At 40.3% G+C, this 16,255-nt stretch overlaps 1 protein-coding gene across 2 annotated transcripts in view; it reads left to right on the plus strand.

Annotated features, from left to right (window-relative positions):
- The window catches only part of sestd1 (SEC14 and spectrin domains 1), a 136,782-nt gene that overhangs the window by 86,607 nt on the left and 33,920 nt on the right, over nt 1–16,255 (plus strand). For both annotated transcript variants that reach the window (XM_048599507.1, XM_048599508.1), the window contains 2 exons: nt 3,145–3,356; nt 6,767–6,889. In XM_048599507.1, coding sequence (XP_048455464.1) covers nt 3,145–3,356; nt 6,767–6,889 — 335 coding nt within the window. The remainder of the gene's footprint in view (nt 1–3,144; nt 3,357–6,766; nt 6,890–16,255) is intronic.

The following is a 16,255-nucleotide window of genomic DNA, read 5'->3' on the forward strand; positions in this document are numbered from 1 at the left end:
TAGCAATGTTGGTTCCCATTACCCCATTTTTGGCTCCTACTTGCAGTAATGTTTTGCAGCTGCTTATCAATAGAAAAAAAACTTGCATTAGAGTTTATTAAGGATTCAACTTGTGATGTCTTACTGGATTGTTTTGTCCTATAGTTGCTGCTTGGCTTACTGAGTTATTTCAACATTGTTGTTCTCCTCTCGGCTTTCCAGGATCCACAGTATCTTGCTTTTGAATTTTTCTTTTTGTTGCGCCCTCTATTTCGTTAAATGGCTATATTTCCCAATATTGCCATAATTGCTTTCTGTTTTGAGAGACATTTTTGGTTCATTTGAATTGTATCTTTATAGATGTATCCTGTTGTGATGCATTTATGGTGACATATGTTCATTTTGGATATTTAATTTGTCCTCTTGTGCAGCTCAAACCCATGTGCCCAACCTTCCTTTCCCCCTCTCTCCAGATGTAACCTAAATGGGGCCATCAAAAGTTGAGGCTCAGTGAGTAGCACTCATTTCTGTCAAATGGCTGCACACAAAAATCTAGGCTAATATCCACTGCAGTACCAAGGAGATGCTGCACTGTTGGAAATGCCACCTTTCGAATGACACATTAAACTGAGTTACATCAATTCTGGAAATCAACATTTCCACAGCAATATTTTGACGGTGAGCAGAAGAGTTGCTCCCAATGTCCTGATCAATATTTATCATTCAATCAATATTATAAAAACCGATTACTTGGTCAAAATTGTTAAGGGGTTGCACACTTAAGACGGAAGAAGAGGAGCTTCTTCTCAGAGAGCTCTGAATCCGTAGGATTCTTTACCACAGAGACTGTTGAGGCTGGGTCATTTAAACATATTCAAGGCCGAGATAAAGAGATTTCAAATCAATGAGGGAATCGAGGGTGTATAGGAAAAGGCAGGAATGTTGAGTTGTGAATTGTCCAAGCAGCTATGATCTTATTGAATGGTGGAGCAGACTTGATGGACTGAACGGCTTACTCTGCTGCTACATCTTGTGGTCTTGTCACGTTACTGTTTGTGCAAACTTGCTGTGTTCAAGTTGGCTGTGGCATTTCCTAAATAACAAGGGTGAATGCACCTCAAAAGTACTTCATTCACTATAAGGTGCTTTGGGACTCTTGAAGTTGTGGAAGCGGCTATGTAAATGCCAATCTTTCTTTTCGAATCTATGTAATAATTCTTAATGAAAAATGTTTTGCCTTTTGCTGTACCAAAATGCTTTTGCTTTTTCAGCCAATCTGCCTTGCATTTAATATTTTTTATTTGTTCTTCGGATGTGGGTCTGGCTGACAGGTCATCATTTGTTTCCTATCCCTAATTGCCTTTGAAAAGATGGTGGTGAGCCCACTTCTTTAACCACTGCATTCCCACATTGCTGTTCAGGAATTTTATGATTTTGACCTGTTAACAGTGAAGGAGATGTGATATGGTTCTAACTCAAGATGGTGTGTGACTTGGAAAGGAACTTGCAGGTGGCAGTGCCCTTGACCTTCTAAGTGATAGGAATCACAGATTTTGAAGTGACTGTTAAAGAAGCCTCAGTTAGTTGCTGCAGTGCATCTTATGGCAGACATTGCTGCTGCCATGTAAAGGTGGGGAGGGTGAAAATTTTTCAAGGTGGGGATGAGTTGCTGGTCAAGCGGGCTGAATTGTCCTGAATGGTGCTGACTTTCTTGAGTATTGGTGGAGTGGAAATCATCCCACATTGTTTTGTAGATGGTGGACAGACTTTTGGGGAGTCATGTGGTAAATTATTTGCTGCAGAATTACCAGCCTCTGCCCCTGTTTTTGTAGCCATAATACTTATGTGGCTGGTCCATTTAAGTTTCTGATCAATAGTAATTCCCTGGATGTTGATCATGAGGGATTCAGCAATGGTTACTCACAAGTTTATATTGGATAGACTTTAGATAAGGCTCACTATATGCTTCTTTGTGCTCTGATTCAAACTGTCATTATCACTTTTTTTTGTGTTATAATTTGTCAAATCTTGTTAAGTGTTGAGAGAATGCACTGACTTCTTGATTGATACCTATAACTTTCTGTTTTATTTAATGGCATTTCTATGGTGCAATATAAACATTAAATTCAAATGATATCTGAATTGTGTTGTTAATTCATTACTATGCAAATTGTGAGAATGCTAATCTCCAAAACTAGTGCTTTCTTTGTTTGCCGTAGTGTCAAGATGTCGAATATGTCTGTTAGCTCTCTTAGGACAGTCTCTGTTATGCTACTGGTAAGAAGTTTCACAACAGCAAGACTTTTTCACTAAGGGATTTGTTGTAGTATCTGCATTATGCACATAAAACAACAGTTGTTGTACTTACAAGGGCATAATGCCTGAGAAAATAGTTTTTAAAATTTTTGTTTTGTGGGATGTGGGCATCATTGACTGGACAGCATTTATTGTCCCTCCCTAATTACCTTTAAGATGACATTGGTGAACTGCTGCTTTGAACTGCTGCAGTCCATGTGGAGTGGGTAAACCCAGCATGCTGCTGTGAATGATGTTTTAGGATTTTGATGCAGTGACAGCAACAGAATGGTGATACAATTCCAAATCAGGATGGTGTGCAGATTAGAGGTAACTTACAGATTGGTAGTGTTCCCATGCATCTTTATTGCAAATTTGGAATGTACTGTCAAGGGAAGCTTAATGTATTTCCACAGTGTCTTGTCGATTGTGCACATTCCTCTCGCTATGTTTTGACTTTGGAGGGAATGAATGTTGAAGGTGGTGGATAGTGTTGCCTGTCAAGCAGGCTGTTTTGTCCTAGATGACGTTGAGCTTCTTCAGTGCTTTTGGAACTGTGCTTGTACAAGCAAGTGGAGAGCATTCTATCACATGCTTGACTTGTACCTTGGAGACGGTGGAGAGGATTTTAGGAGCCAGGAGCTGAGGTACTTCCTGCAGAATTCCTAGCCGCTGACCTGCTTCATAGCTATAATACTTATATAGCTGGCCCAACTCCTCCCTTTGAGCCAACAAATGCCTTTTAACATGAGTGTGTTTCAAAAATTGCATTTTTTGGTTTTGAAGTAAGAAATACTTACACAAGTAGTATGTATATTAAAAATTGAATTGAGAACTGGTATTTAAATGTTTTCTGGCATTACTCTAAAGGTCATGAACTCCTATCAGAATTGCAACAGCGCCGCTTTAATGGGTTAGAAGGAGGTATGTCATGGTCCCCAATGGACGACGAATTGTTAGCTCAGCCCAAAGTAGTGAAACTACTGGATTCTTTACGAGAACAATATACTAGATACCAAGAAGTCTGCAGACAGCGTAGTAAACGTACGCAACTAGAGGAAATACAGCAAAAAGTTATGCAGGTGAGCAATAATTATAAATGTTATGACATTTCTACAAACTACGATGGTTTGATCTTAAGACTACTCTGTTCACTGCTTGTAGAATTGAATCCTAAGTCAAGGAGATTGCAGACCGTTTTGCCTTACCTACTTTTTATCTAAGCTAACAGTTGAGGTTTTGAAATTGGCCTTGGAGTCCCTGAGTTACCAAAGTGGGCAATTGACAAGAGTATTTCAGTCATGCCTCTGAGTCAGAAGAGTGTTGTTTCAAGCCCCAATTTAAAGACTTGGGCACATTAATATAGATTGGACATTTCAGTTATCTGAAAGTATATTGCAGTACTGAGGATGCCATCTTTCAAAAAAGATCTCAAACCAAAGCTTTTTGACTGTGTTTGGGAAAAGAGCAGGCAAGTACTGGAAAAGTTTATTCCGAAGCCAACGTAGCTAAAAATTTTAAAATCTGATTGTTAATCTGATTGGTATTTGTGTGATTCTCCTGTATGCGTACTCATTGCAGATTTTCATACATTACAACACACACTTAAAAAAAATTTTATTAGCTCTGAAGCACTTAGCAATGACCTGAGATTGAGAAAAGCAGTATACAAACAATTATTTCCTCTGTCCCATTCCTGATTGCTGTCCAGTGAGCCCTGAAACAAAAATTGTATTTATAGACTCCAGGTAAAGTGTTTGAATATGATTTTTACACATTGCAAAGTAGTCTATCATTAATCCTTTTCTAGACTTAAAAATAGAAAAAATGTCCCTGGCCAATGTTGACAGTGTCTGGTAATATGGAAGACACAGTTGATGGGGTGGTACTATGAAGGTCCAGCCTGCACTAAAGGCCAAATTTGGAGGACAACAGATGTCTTGGTGGATTGTAAGGCTGGCAGTCTACGAGGAGAGGGACATTGGAAGAATTTGAATACAAGGATGACATTTTCAAAATCAAGACATTGCTGGACGAGGAACCTATAAAGACCAGTGAGCACAGTGTTAATGGGTGAATGGGACTTGGTGTGCATCATAAAAGTTATAGCACAGAAGTATTCACATGAATGTATTGTGAAAGAACTATTCACTTAGTTCTATTTCCTTTCCGTTTCCTATATTCTTAATAATTTTAATTGAAATATTTATCCATTTCACTTTTAAACGCTAGATTGTTTTTCCATGACAAAATCCATTTGGGTATCATGTGTCATAATAAAATGTTGCATAAAAATACTTCTAACCTCTCCCTTTGTTTTTCCAATGAAGATCTTGCACTCATGTTCTTTGATTACCTCTATTTCATATATTCAATTTTCTTCAAAAGGATATATTGATTTCCGTCTCAAACATTTACTGAGGCTCGGTATTCCATGCTCTAACAGCTTTTATTTAAAAAGATTTTCTTCTGTCATCGCTCTCTTGGTGAACTGATAACTCGTCAATTACTCATACATCAAAATCCTTTATAGTTTTCAAATCTTTTATTCACCTTCTCTGCTGTAATATCTCCTCTCTCGTTATAGATATGGTTTCCCAACCCTTGAGGTCATGTGTGGCTCTATTCTGTACCATGTCAGTGGCTTTAATGTTTTTTTCAAAAAAAGTGTAAGCCTTACATATATATATAGTTCAGGATGTCCTAAAGCACTTTTAAACTATTTAATTGTCTGTAAGTATGGTCAATATTGTAAGAAATGTGACAGCCAATTCAGACACAGCAAACTCCCACAAACAACATTGTGCTAATAATTAAATGATGTGTTCTTATGATGTTGAAGAAGAGCTAAATATTGGTTAAGACATCAAAAATAACTCCCTTGCTGTTCAAAACAGTCTCAAGGAATCTTTTACATCCACCTGAGAGAACATGCAGAGCTTTGATTTAATGTTTCGTATGAAAGAAGGCAGGCAGTGCAAAAATACTTCCGCAGATGGTTCCAGCTGATAGAAATCTGTAAGAAATTCCTGTTGAGTTTCTCCAGCACTTTCTGTTTTTATTTGAGATACTAAGAGTGTTATTTAGCATCTTGACCCAGCAGGTCAGTTATAAGCAGGTACTTCCAAGAGGAGAGGAAGTCTGAGCTATTTGGGAGTGCATTCTACATGAATGGGTCCAGGCAACTTGATGGTACAGCAGCTCATGGTGAGGTAAAGCCAGTGGGTATGCACAAATCAAACAGCAGAAGAGGCTAGAATCAGAGGAACAGATAGTTTGGGGAAGAATGGATTGTAGCACTGTATGAGGTTTCAGGGATGGGAAGGGATAAACTAATGGAGAGCTGTAGCACTGAGGATGAGAATTCCAAACTGAGGCAATGTAGATTGCTGAGTGCAAGACCTTGAGTGGGGCGTGGTCCAGGCTAAAATGTAGTTGCCAGAGATGTGTAAGAAATTAATCTTAGGCATTAAAGTATTGGAAGGGAACTGGAGAACATTGAATAATTGAATCTGGAGGTAAAACGTTCGTGCATTTCAACACTTGGAACTGCAGTACAATTGTTTTCCTTTAACTTTATTGTTGGTGACATTTGACAGCAATTCCTTTCTATTTCGGGAGCTGACATTATTAGCTTTTACTTGATGCAAATACAAAATGACACATTTGAAAGGGTTGAGTCATTCACAGACTGTCATCCCCCCAGAAGAGTGGATCTGCAGGTTAATTAATGGCTCAAGCTGAAAAATATATTCAGTAATTCATAATTAGTAAAACATTTCAAACTTGCTCATCAAGGACTGAAACAATTTATGTGTTAAGTAAATCTTCCAAAAGCATCCTTTATTTGGAAAGAATGTACTGAACTTAGTGGTTTTGGAGCCAGCACTTCTTTTGCGAGACTGTTGGTGTAATTGAAAATCGTAGATTTTTTGCTGCATATATCAACTTTTTTTTTTGGTTTGGTAAACAGTTACTCTTGCTGTCATTTATCATCTGTGATCCAAGCAGCTGCCCTAAGCGACACCCAGTGTATTTCGTGTTGGATTGGGAACAACCTTGGATTGGGAAGTACACAGGAGCAAAAACACATGGAGTTTTCATGATGTTTTTGTCCCTCTCCTTTCCTATTTTATGTTTTCTGGAAATGTGCTACTTACGTTACAACCAAATAGCTACCTAAGTTGAAGAGCATTTTGAAGAAGCGTGGGTGAAAGCTGGCCTGCTGAGTCACCATGACACTGTGCATTGATGTCACCAAACATTTCACTAAACTTCAGTTTTTAAATATAACAACAAATTATTTGCAAAATAATTGATGTCTAAGCTATGAAAATGTATATTCCTTTTCAAGTGTCCATTCCCTATCTGGTTGTACCACAGATGGTTTTATTTGCATTGTTCTACTTCACATGTGTGTCATTTTCAGTAACATAGTCATGATGAAGATTTGTCATTCAATTCATTTAGCAGAATTAATTTCTCACTTAAGGTTGTGAACTGGTTGGAAGGACCTGGGTCAGAACAACTGAGGACTCAATGGGGAATAGGGGATTCAATTCGAGCTTCCCAAGCTTTGCAGCAAAAACATGAGGAAATCGAAAGCCAGCACAGTGTAAGTTTCTTTCAAATTGTTTACGTAGTAAGTACATTGAATGCATACTGATTAGTAGAGTTAAGAATGCTAGAGAATTCAAGGAGCCAATTTGTTTTATTAGGATTTATTTGTTGGGGAATGAAATAACTCTGAGAAGACAAAGAGAATTTAAAACCAAATAAAATTATATAAAGTGCATGATTTGGTCCTTTTTGCAATACATGTAGTTTACCCAACAACTAAAGATGGATTAAGTTAAATTATGTGACAGATATTCTTTCTGAAAAGTACAGTTTGAGAAAATATCATGTATTAGATTACGTTTACTGTAGGGAATGCTTATAAGTCTTGGGCATTGCTGGCAAGACCAGCAATTTGTTGTTCATCACCAATTGCTACTGAGAAGCTGGTAGTGAGCCATAACCTTGAAGTGTTCTGTTATGTAGATGCACCTGCAATGCTATTAGGAGACAGTTCCAGGATTTTGATCACTAATAGTGGAGGAATGGTCATATAGTTCCAAGGCAGCATGGTCAGTGCCTTGGAGAGGAATTTACAAGTGTTAGTGTATTTATGCTTCTGCTGTCCAAGCCTATCAAGGTGATAGAGCCTGTAAATTTTGAATATACTACAGGAGTTACTGCAGTGCATCATGTAGTATCATAGAGTCATAGAGCTGTACAGCATGGAAACAGACTCTTCCGTCCTACTTGTCCATGCCGACCAGGTATCCTAAATAAATTTAGTCCCATTTGCCAGCATTTGGTCTTTAGCCCTGTAAACCGTTCCGATTCATGTTGTAATTGTACCAGCCTCCTCCACTTCCCCTGGCAGCTTGTTCCTTACATGCACCACCCTCCCAATGAAAGAGTTGCCCCTTAGGTCCCTTTTACATCTTTCCACTCTCACCTTAAACCTATGCTCCCTAGTTTTGGACTCCCTCACTCTGGGGAAAAGACCTTGTCTATTCATCCTATCCACGTCCCTCATGATTTTATAAACTTCCGTAAGACTGCCCCTCAGCCTCCGACATTCCAGGGAAAATGGGCCCAGTCCATTCAGCCTATCCCTATAGCTCAAACCCTCCAACCCAGGCAACATTCTTCTAAATCTTTTCTGAACCCTTTCTAGTTTCACAACATCCTTCCTATAGCAGGGATACTAGAATTGCAAACAGTATTCCTAAGGTGGCTTAACCAATGTGCTGTACAGCTGCAACATGACCTCCCAACTCCTATACTCAGTGCACTGACTAATAAAGGCAAGCATACCAAATGCCTTCTTCACTATCCTGTCTACCCGGAGCTCTCCTTTCAATGAACTGTGAACCTGCACTTTGTTCCGCAACACTCCCAGGAACTTGCCATTAGGTGGTATAAGTCCTGCCCTGATCTGCCTTTCCAAAATGCAGAACCTCACATTTATCTAAATTAAACTACATCTGCCACTCCTCGGCCAATTGGCCCATCTGATCAAGGTGCCAATGTACTCTGATGTAATCTTCTTCTCTGTCCACTACACCTCCAATTTTGGTGTCATCTGCAACTTACTAACCATGCCTCCCTTGTTCACATCCAAATCATTTATATGAATGACGCAGAGCAGTGGACCCAGTAGCGATCCTTGTGGCACACCACTGGTCACAGGCCTTCAGTCTGAAAAGCAACCCTCCACCAAAACCCTCTGTCTCCTACTTTTGAACCAGTTCCATATCCAAATGGCTAGATCTCCCTGTATTCAATGTGCTCTAAACTTGCTAACCAGTCTACTACGAGGAACCTTGTCACATGCCTTCCTGAAGTCCATGTAGATCGCATCCACTGCTCTGCCTCCATCAGTCCTCTTCATTACTTCTTCAAAAAACTCAACCAAGTTAGTGAGACATGGCTTTGTGCATGAGAAATCGTGTTAATTATCCCTAATCAGTCATTGCCCTTCCAAATACATGTAAATCCTGTCCCTTGGCATCCCCTCCACCACCTTGCCCACCACCGATGTCAGGCTCACTGGTCTGTAGTTCCATGGCTTTTCCTTACCACCTTTCTTCAATAGTGGCACCACACTAGCCAATCTCCAGTCTTCTGGCACCTTACCTGTGGCTATCGATGATACAAGTGTCTCAGCAAAGGGCCCGGCAATCACTTCCCTAGCTAGCTACAAAGTTCTAGGGTACACCTGATCGGGTCCTGATTAGTTATCCATCTTTATGCATTTTAAGACATCCAGCACCACCACCTCTGTAGTATGGACGTTTTTCAAATGTCACTATTTATTTCCCTGCGTTCTCTATCTTCCATATCCTTCTCCACAGTAAACACTGATGCAAAATACTCGTTTAGTATCTTCCCCATCTCCTGCGGTTCCACACATAGGCAGCCTCGCTAAACTTTAAGGGGCCTTATTTTCTCCCCAATTACCCTTTTGTCCTTCATGTAATTGTAGAATCCCTTTGGATTCTCCTTAACCATATTTGCCAAAGCTATCTCATGTTCTCTTTTTACCCTCCTGATCTCCCTGTTAAGTATATTCCTACTGCCTTTATACTCTTCTAAGGAATCACTCGATCACTGCTACCTATACCTGACATATGTTTCCTTCTTATTCTTGGCCAAAACGTCAATTTCCCTAGTCGTCCAGCATTCCCTACACCTACCAGCCTTGCCCTTCACTCGAACAGGAGCATGCTGTCTCTAGACTCCCATTATCTCCTTTTTGAAGGCTTCCCACTTTCCAGCTATCCCTTTTACCAGCAAACATTCACCCCCAATCAACTTTTGAAAGTATGGACATTGCACACTGGGTGCTGATTAAGCAGGCTGCTTTGTCCTGGGTGGTGTCAAGTATTGATGGAGCTGCACTCATCAGGCAAGTGCGGAGTATTCCATTGCACTTCTGATTTGTGCTTTGTAGACAGCAGATAGGCTTTGGAGAAAAGAAAAGTGAGTCACTCACTGCTAAATTCTCAACCTCCTTATAAAATGTAGATGTGAATGTGAGGGTGATGATAATTAAGTTTGCAGATGACACAAAGATTAGCCAGTTGGTTGACAGTGAGGAAGAAGATCTTAGGTTATGGGAGAATATCAACAGATTGCTCAGATGGACAAATCAGTACCGGATGGAATTTAATCCTGATAAATATGAGGTAATGCACTTTGATGAAGTAACAAGACAAGGGAGTACTCAATCTATGTTAGGACACTCCGAAGCTCAGAGGGATCTTGGGGCACTTGTCCACAGATCCCTGAAGGCAGCAAGTCCAATTAATAGGTGGTTAAGGCCTTTATTAGTCAAGGCATAGATTGTAAGAGCACGGAGATTGGAAATGTACAGGACTTGGATTAGGCCACAGCTGAAGTACTGTGTGCAGCTCTGCTACAGAGGAGATTCACCGGATCTTGCCTGGGATGAAGCATCTTAGCTATGAAGAGAGGCAGGATAAGCTTCAGTTCTTTTTGGATCAGAGAAGGTTGAGGGGGCTCCTGATAGAAGTGTATTAAGATTGAGGGACATGGACAGGGTGGATAGTGTGCAGCTGTTCCTCTCAGTTGAAGAGTCAGTAAAAAAAGGAGGCACTTCTAAGGTGAAAGACAGGATATTTAGAGGGGATTTGAACGAAAAACTTTTTTACCCAGAGAGTGGTAGGAATGCAGTGCCTGGGAGGGTGATTGAGACAGGTAACCTCACAACTTTTCAAATTTACCTTGATGAGCAATTGAAGTTTCATACCATTCAAGGCTGTGGGAGTAGTGTAGATTTAGTGTGTTTTTAGCAGTACAGACTCAGCTGAAGGGCCACTTCTGTACTGTATGATTCTATGATTCACTCATCTGCCCTTGCAGCCACAGTATTTATATAGCTGCTGTAATTCAAATTCTGGCCACTAGTAATCCCCAAAATGTTGATAGTGGAGACAATGCCATTGAGTATCAATGGGTGATGGTTAGATTCTCTCTTGTTGATGTTCATTGCTTGGCGTTTGTATTGCATGAATGTTACTTGACACATACTAGCTTGAGCCTGAATGTTGGACCAGTCTAGCTATAGTCCTGAAGAAGATTAGTGCCCGAAACGTTGATGCGTCCTGAAGAAAGGTAATACCCGAAACGTTGACTTCTCCCTTGCTCATCATGCTGCCTGGCTTGCTGTGTTCGTCCAGCTTCCTACTTGTCCACCTTGGCTGCATCTGGACACTGACTGCTTCAGTATCTGAGTGACAAATGGTGTTCAATATTGTGCAATTGTCCACAAGTGAAATGATCAACCTTAACTTTCTGCCTTTTGTGCTTGATATAACTTTAAGCAGAGGATGATTTTCTCTTAATCCTCATTGTCTTAAGTTTTGCAAAGACTCGTTGATGCTACAGTCTGTCAAATGTTGTCTTGATGTCAGGCTTATCGTTCTCACTTTGCCTCCTGAGTTCAGCTCTTCTGTCCATGTTTAGACCAATGCTAAATTGGTTCAAGAACTAAGTGGCTCTAGGGGAAACAAAACTGTGCCTCAGTGAGTAGGTTATTGCGATAGTCTTGTCTTGTCTTTTTGTGCAAAGGACATACCTTGGCAATTTTTCACTTGCTCTGGTAAGTGCTAGTGTTGTATTATACTGGAGTTCTAGAGCACATGTTTTCAGCCCTACTGTAGTCAGGCCCCTGATCTTTGCTGTAACTAGTGTCTTCAACCTTTTCTCGATGTCATGTGGCATAAATTGAATTGATAGAAGACTGGCATTAGTGATGCTGGGACCTTAGGAGGAAACCAGGACGGATCATTCACTCGGCACTTCTGACTAAAGATGAAAGCAAATACTTCAGCCTTACTTTTTGCATTTATATGCTAGGCTGTCCCATCACTAAGAATAAGAATATTTGTGGAGCCTGTCCTACTAGTTGTTTCAAAACTGAATGTGACAGGATTGCAGAGATTAGACCCGATCTGTTGTTTGTGGGAGCCTTAGTTCTGTCACTTGCTGTTTTACGAATGGCCCTGTGTTGGAACTTTACCAGGTTGCTTCATCTATAGCTATACCTAGTGCTGCTCCTGGCATACCATCCTGCACTCTTCATTGAAACAAGTTTGATTGTCAAGACTGCTGTAAAGATATTTGATGGAATATACCACACCACAAGTTTAGAGATTGTGGTTGAATACAATTCTGCTGCTGGTGACCACAGTGCCTCTTGGTTGCTAGATCTGTTTGAAAGCTGCCCCATTTAGCATGATGATAATGCCACATAATACATTGGAGTATATCTTCAATGTGAAGATAGAGTACACTCGGTGCTTCCTCCAATTGCTATTTAACACGGACTGGTACTGACTCATAAACTGAGGTGGGTAGCTAATTAGCAGGAGGTTTCCTTATCTATGTTTGACATGATGCCACGGTACTTCATGGAGTCCAGAGTTAATGTTGAAGACACTTGGGGCGACTCCTTCTCCATTCTATACCACTGTGCCACCAGACCTGGTGAGTCTGTTCTTTCACAGGGCATATTCAGGATGGTGATGATGGTGGATTCCAGGACATAATTGTCCCTGTAGAATCGTTCCTTATTGACAGTAACAGACCATTGCTTGACCAGCTTTTGAAACAGTTCTCCCACATTAGGCACAATGTCCCAGATGATCGTAAGGAGGATTTTTCAGGGTTGACAGCTCTATATTTGCCGTTGTCATTTCTGCTGTCCAGGATGATCCACCTGGTTATTTTTGAAATGGTCTAACAAGTCACTCAGTTGTATCAGAGGGCAGTTAAGAATTGCTGTGGGCCTGGATTCACTTGCAGGCCAGACCAAATAAGCAGGGCAGATTTCCTGCCCTGAAGGGCATTATTGAACTATTCTCCGCCTTGACTTGGTGGCTAAAAGGTTGAGAGTACTACAGATTGCCTCAGAATGAAAGCATCACGATCATCATAATAGCACTACTATAAGAAGCTGAGCATGGTTGTGCTCCAACTACACATTTAGCAAGTGGCAACCTTTGCAGCTGCAGTACATCTCAGCATTGAGATGTAGCATTTATAATGCTGCATTTTTGCAGTTGATGATGATGTCCTGAACATAAGAAAGCGTGGTAACCTGGTGGATACACCCACACTTCCCATGAAACCTCTGTTGTAACAGCGGTTGGCAACCTGGAAAATAACACATATGTCCAACTGGAAGCCATCCAAATAACAAATTTAGGGCTTTACTAATAGTGGCCTTCGTCACTTTTGGAGTCACCAGTAGTGCTGTCTTTGTTTTTCTCTGCGATGCAGATCAGGTTGTAGTTTTGTGACCGCCGCCTTCAGAAAGCTCAGGGTTCATGCACATACCTTGCTAAGGGAGAGATAAAAGAAGTGATTCCAGAAGACCAGAGGTGGACAAGGCCTCCTTTTGAGATCCTTTTTGCCCAATCCTCATGCTGAGCAATTTGTCCTCCTCTTTGCCTTTGAACCAGCGCTATCTCAAGCTACAGCCCAATGAGTGTTGTATTTATAGCTGTAATAATCGGAAACAAGTGGCCTGACCAGAACCATTGCATGCAGAACCAATACCTTTACCACGTACAACATCTCTTGACTTCCTGGATTTTACCCAATATTTCAAGCTAATGAGCAATCCCACAAACATGTACAGTGCAACTAACCTGCAAAGTGTTTATGACCAATTTACGTAGCACTGGTGGAGTATCCTTCATCCATCCTTCTATCCACGCCAAAAAATCGCCCCCCACACAATGAGCTCATATAGACATTTATGCAGCACCTTGGCAAATGTCTTCTAAAAATCCAAGTACATTGTGTGTACAGGCTCCCCTATATTCACATGCATGTTGCTCTATCAAGAACTCCAATAAATTAGTTAAACATGCTTCCCCTCACAGGGAACCATGCTGACTCTTCCTGATCACTGGTGCTCAGCTATAACTTCCTTAATGATTCTAACACCTTTCTAACAATTCTAATATCTTGCCAGCTAACTGGCCTATAGGTTCTTGTTTTCTGCTGTGTCATTTCTTGAATAGAGAATATTTGCTATTTTACAGTCGATTAAAAGCTTCCAGTGTCGAGTGAATTTCATAAAAATTAACATTAACACACTTACTAACTCATTAACCACCTCTTTTTAAGGCCTGAGGATGAACTCCGTCAGCACCTGGGACTTGTCACTTCCATCAGATTGCCCAACGCTGCTTCCCTGGTGATTGTAATTTCACCAAATTTCTTCTCAACCTTTCTTCTTTGACTAACAGCTATTATTGAATTTTTGAAATCCTCTACACTGAAGACAGAAGCAAAACATTTGTTTATCTCATCTATCATTTCCTTTATTACCTACTATTAACACCCCATTCTTAATCTATAATTCTGTGAAAAGGTTCAACAGCTATTTAATGTAGAAGACGGACATTCAACCCATCATGTTGGCTTTTGTTCTTGAATGATCATCATGACTTGGTGCCATTTTTCTGCACTTTTCCTCCCATCCTGTACATTAGTTCTGTTTAAATAATTATCTAATGCCTTCTTGAATGTCTCGAATGACCTTTCTTCCACCACATTTCCAGGCACAACTATAGAGGAGCAGGAGGAGGCCATTCAGCCTTCGAGCCTGCTCTGTCATTCATCACAATCATGGCTAATCATCCAATTCAGTAGCCTAATCCTGCTTTCTCCCCATAACCTTTGATCCCACAGTACTCTAGCTGAGGTCTAGTGTCTTGCACAGCTTCAGCATAATGTCCCAGCTTTTGTACTCAATGCCACTATTAGTAAAGCCCAGAATACGGATTGCTTTACTAGCTACTCTGCACCTGTCCTACCACCTTTAATAACTTATGTCCATTTACTCTCTGGTTTCTCCTAGCCCTGCACACACTTTAGACTTGTATATTTTAATTTATACTCTCTCCATATTTTTTCTGTTTGAATGTCTCACCTCAAGTCTCCAAATTAAATGTCACCTCTTTGTCCATTCCACCAACTCGGCAAAGTCTTTTTGAAATTTTATATTGTGCTTCACACAGTTTACAATACTAACTATCCCTAATTAACCCACATTTGACCATGTGCCTTTTCTAAACTAAATATTTGTTTCTTGAAACTTCACCATTGCCAGTGTTAAACTGACTGGTTTGTAACTGCTGGGCTTATATTGACAGTCTTGTTTAGACCAAGGACATAATATTTGCAATTTTCTCATCCTCTAGCACCAACACCAGAGTCCAAGAGCACTGCAAGATTATGGCTCAGCTGAAAATCCTGTTCACTTTACAATATCTTGGATGCATGTCAGCTGGTCCAGGTGCCTCGTCAACTCTTAAGTACCGACAACTTAACCAGGACCACTTCATTTTAAAGTTTGAATCTTTCTAGTGACTGAGTTTCCTCCTCTGCCATCATGGCTGGAAAACATCTTGGTTGGTTGGTGAGAACTTTAGCCATGCCCCTATGTTCATGTGTAAATCACCTTTTTGATCCCTAATTGGCCATATTCCACCTTTTCCATTTGTGTGCCTATAGAAGACTTTGGGATTTCCTCTTTGTTAGCTGTTGTTTGTACATTGCTAGTTAGCTTCATCTCATACTCTGTAATCTCTCTGCTAGGATTAATCTTGTGGTTCTTCTCTGCCGTTAATTATATTCTGAATCAGCTTATCTATTAATCATCTGTGTCCAATTATAATGTCTTTATCTTAAGTTTGACGCTTTACTTAATTTCTTTAGTTAACCACAGGTGGTGGGTCCTCCCTTTCTTCGACTTTTCCTTTTATGGTAGATATATACTTATTCTGAATATCCTGAAATATCCCTTTAAAATGCCTGCCACTGCTTTGCTATTGACCTGTCCTCTGGCCTAGAATGCCACTTCACTTCAGCTAGCCCAGCTTTCATGCCCACACAGCTGACCTTCTTTAAGCATAATATACTGCAATTGAGGCATTGAAGAGGGCATTAGATTATTATTTAAATAGAAGTAATGTGCGTGGTTAAAGGTGGGGTAATGGCATTGATTCCTCATTTGGAGAGCCAATGCAGATGTGATGGCCTGAATGACCATATTCTACATGTAACGATTCTGTGACATTGGTCTTGGATGCATTCTAACAGGATGTAAAACTCAATCATATTGTGGTCTCTGCAACATAGAGTTTCCTTTACTCGAAAGTTGTTAATTAATCATGTCACCATTGGCTGTAGAATGTGCTGCTAAGAAACATTCTATGAACTCCTCGTTTGATATACCATTGTCAATTTGATTTTTCAAGTTATAAAGTAGATTTCAATCATTCATGATTATTGCTATCCCTTTATCACAAGCAACCATATTCCTTCTTGGATATTTTTTGACAGATATTGTGATTGCTGTTATGGGGCTTGTAGTCCAACTCATGAG

Source organism: Rhincodon typus, chromosome 7 (assembly GCF_021869965.1).
Source record: "Rhincodon typus isolate 14 chromosome 7, sRhiTyp1.1, whole genome shotgun sequence".
NCBI lineage: Eukaryota > Metazoa > Chordata > Chondrichthyes > Orectolobiformes > Rhincodontidae > Rhincodon > Rhincodon typus.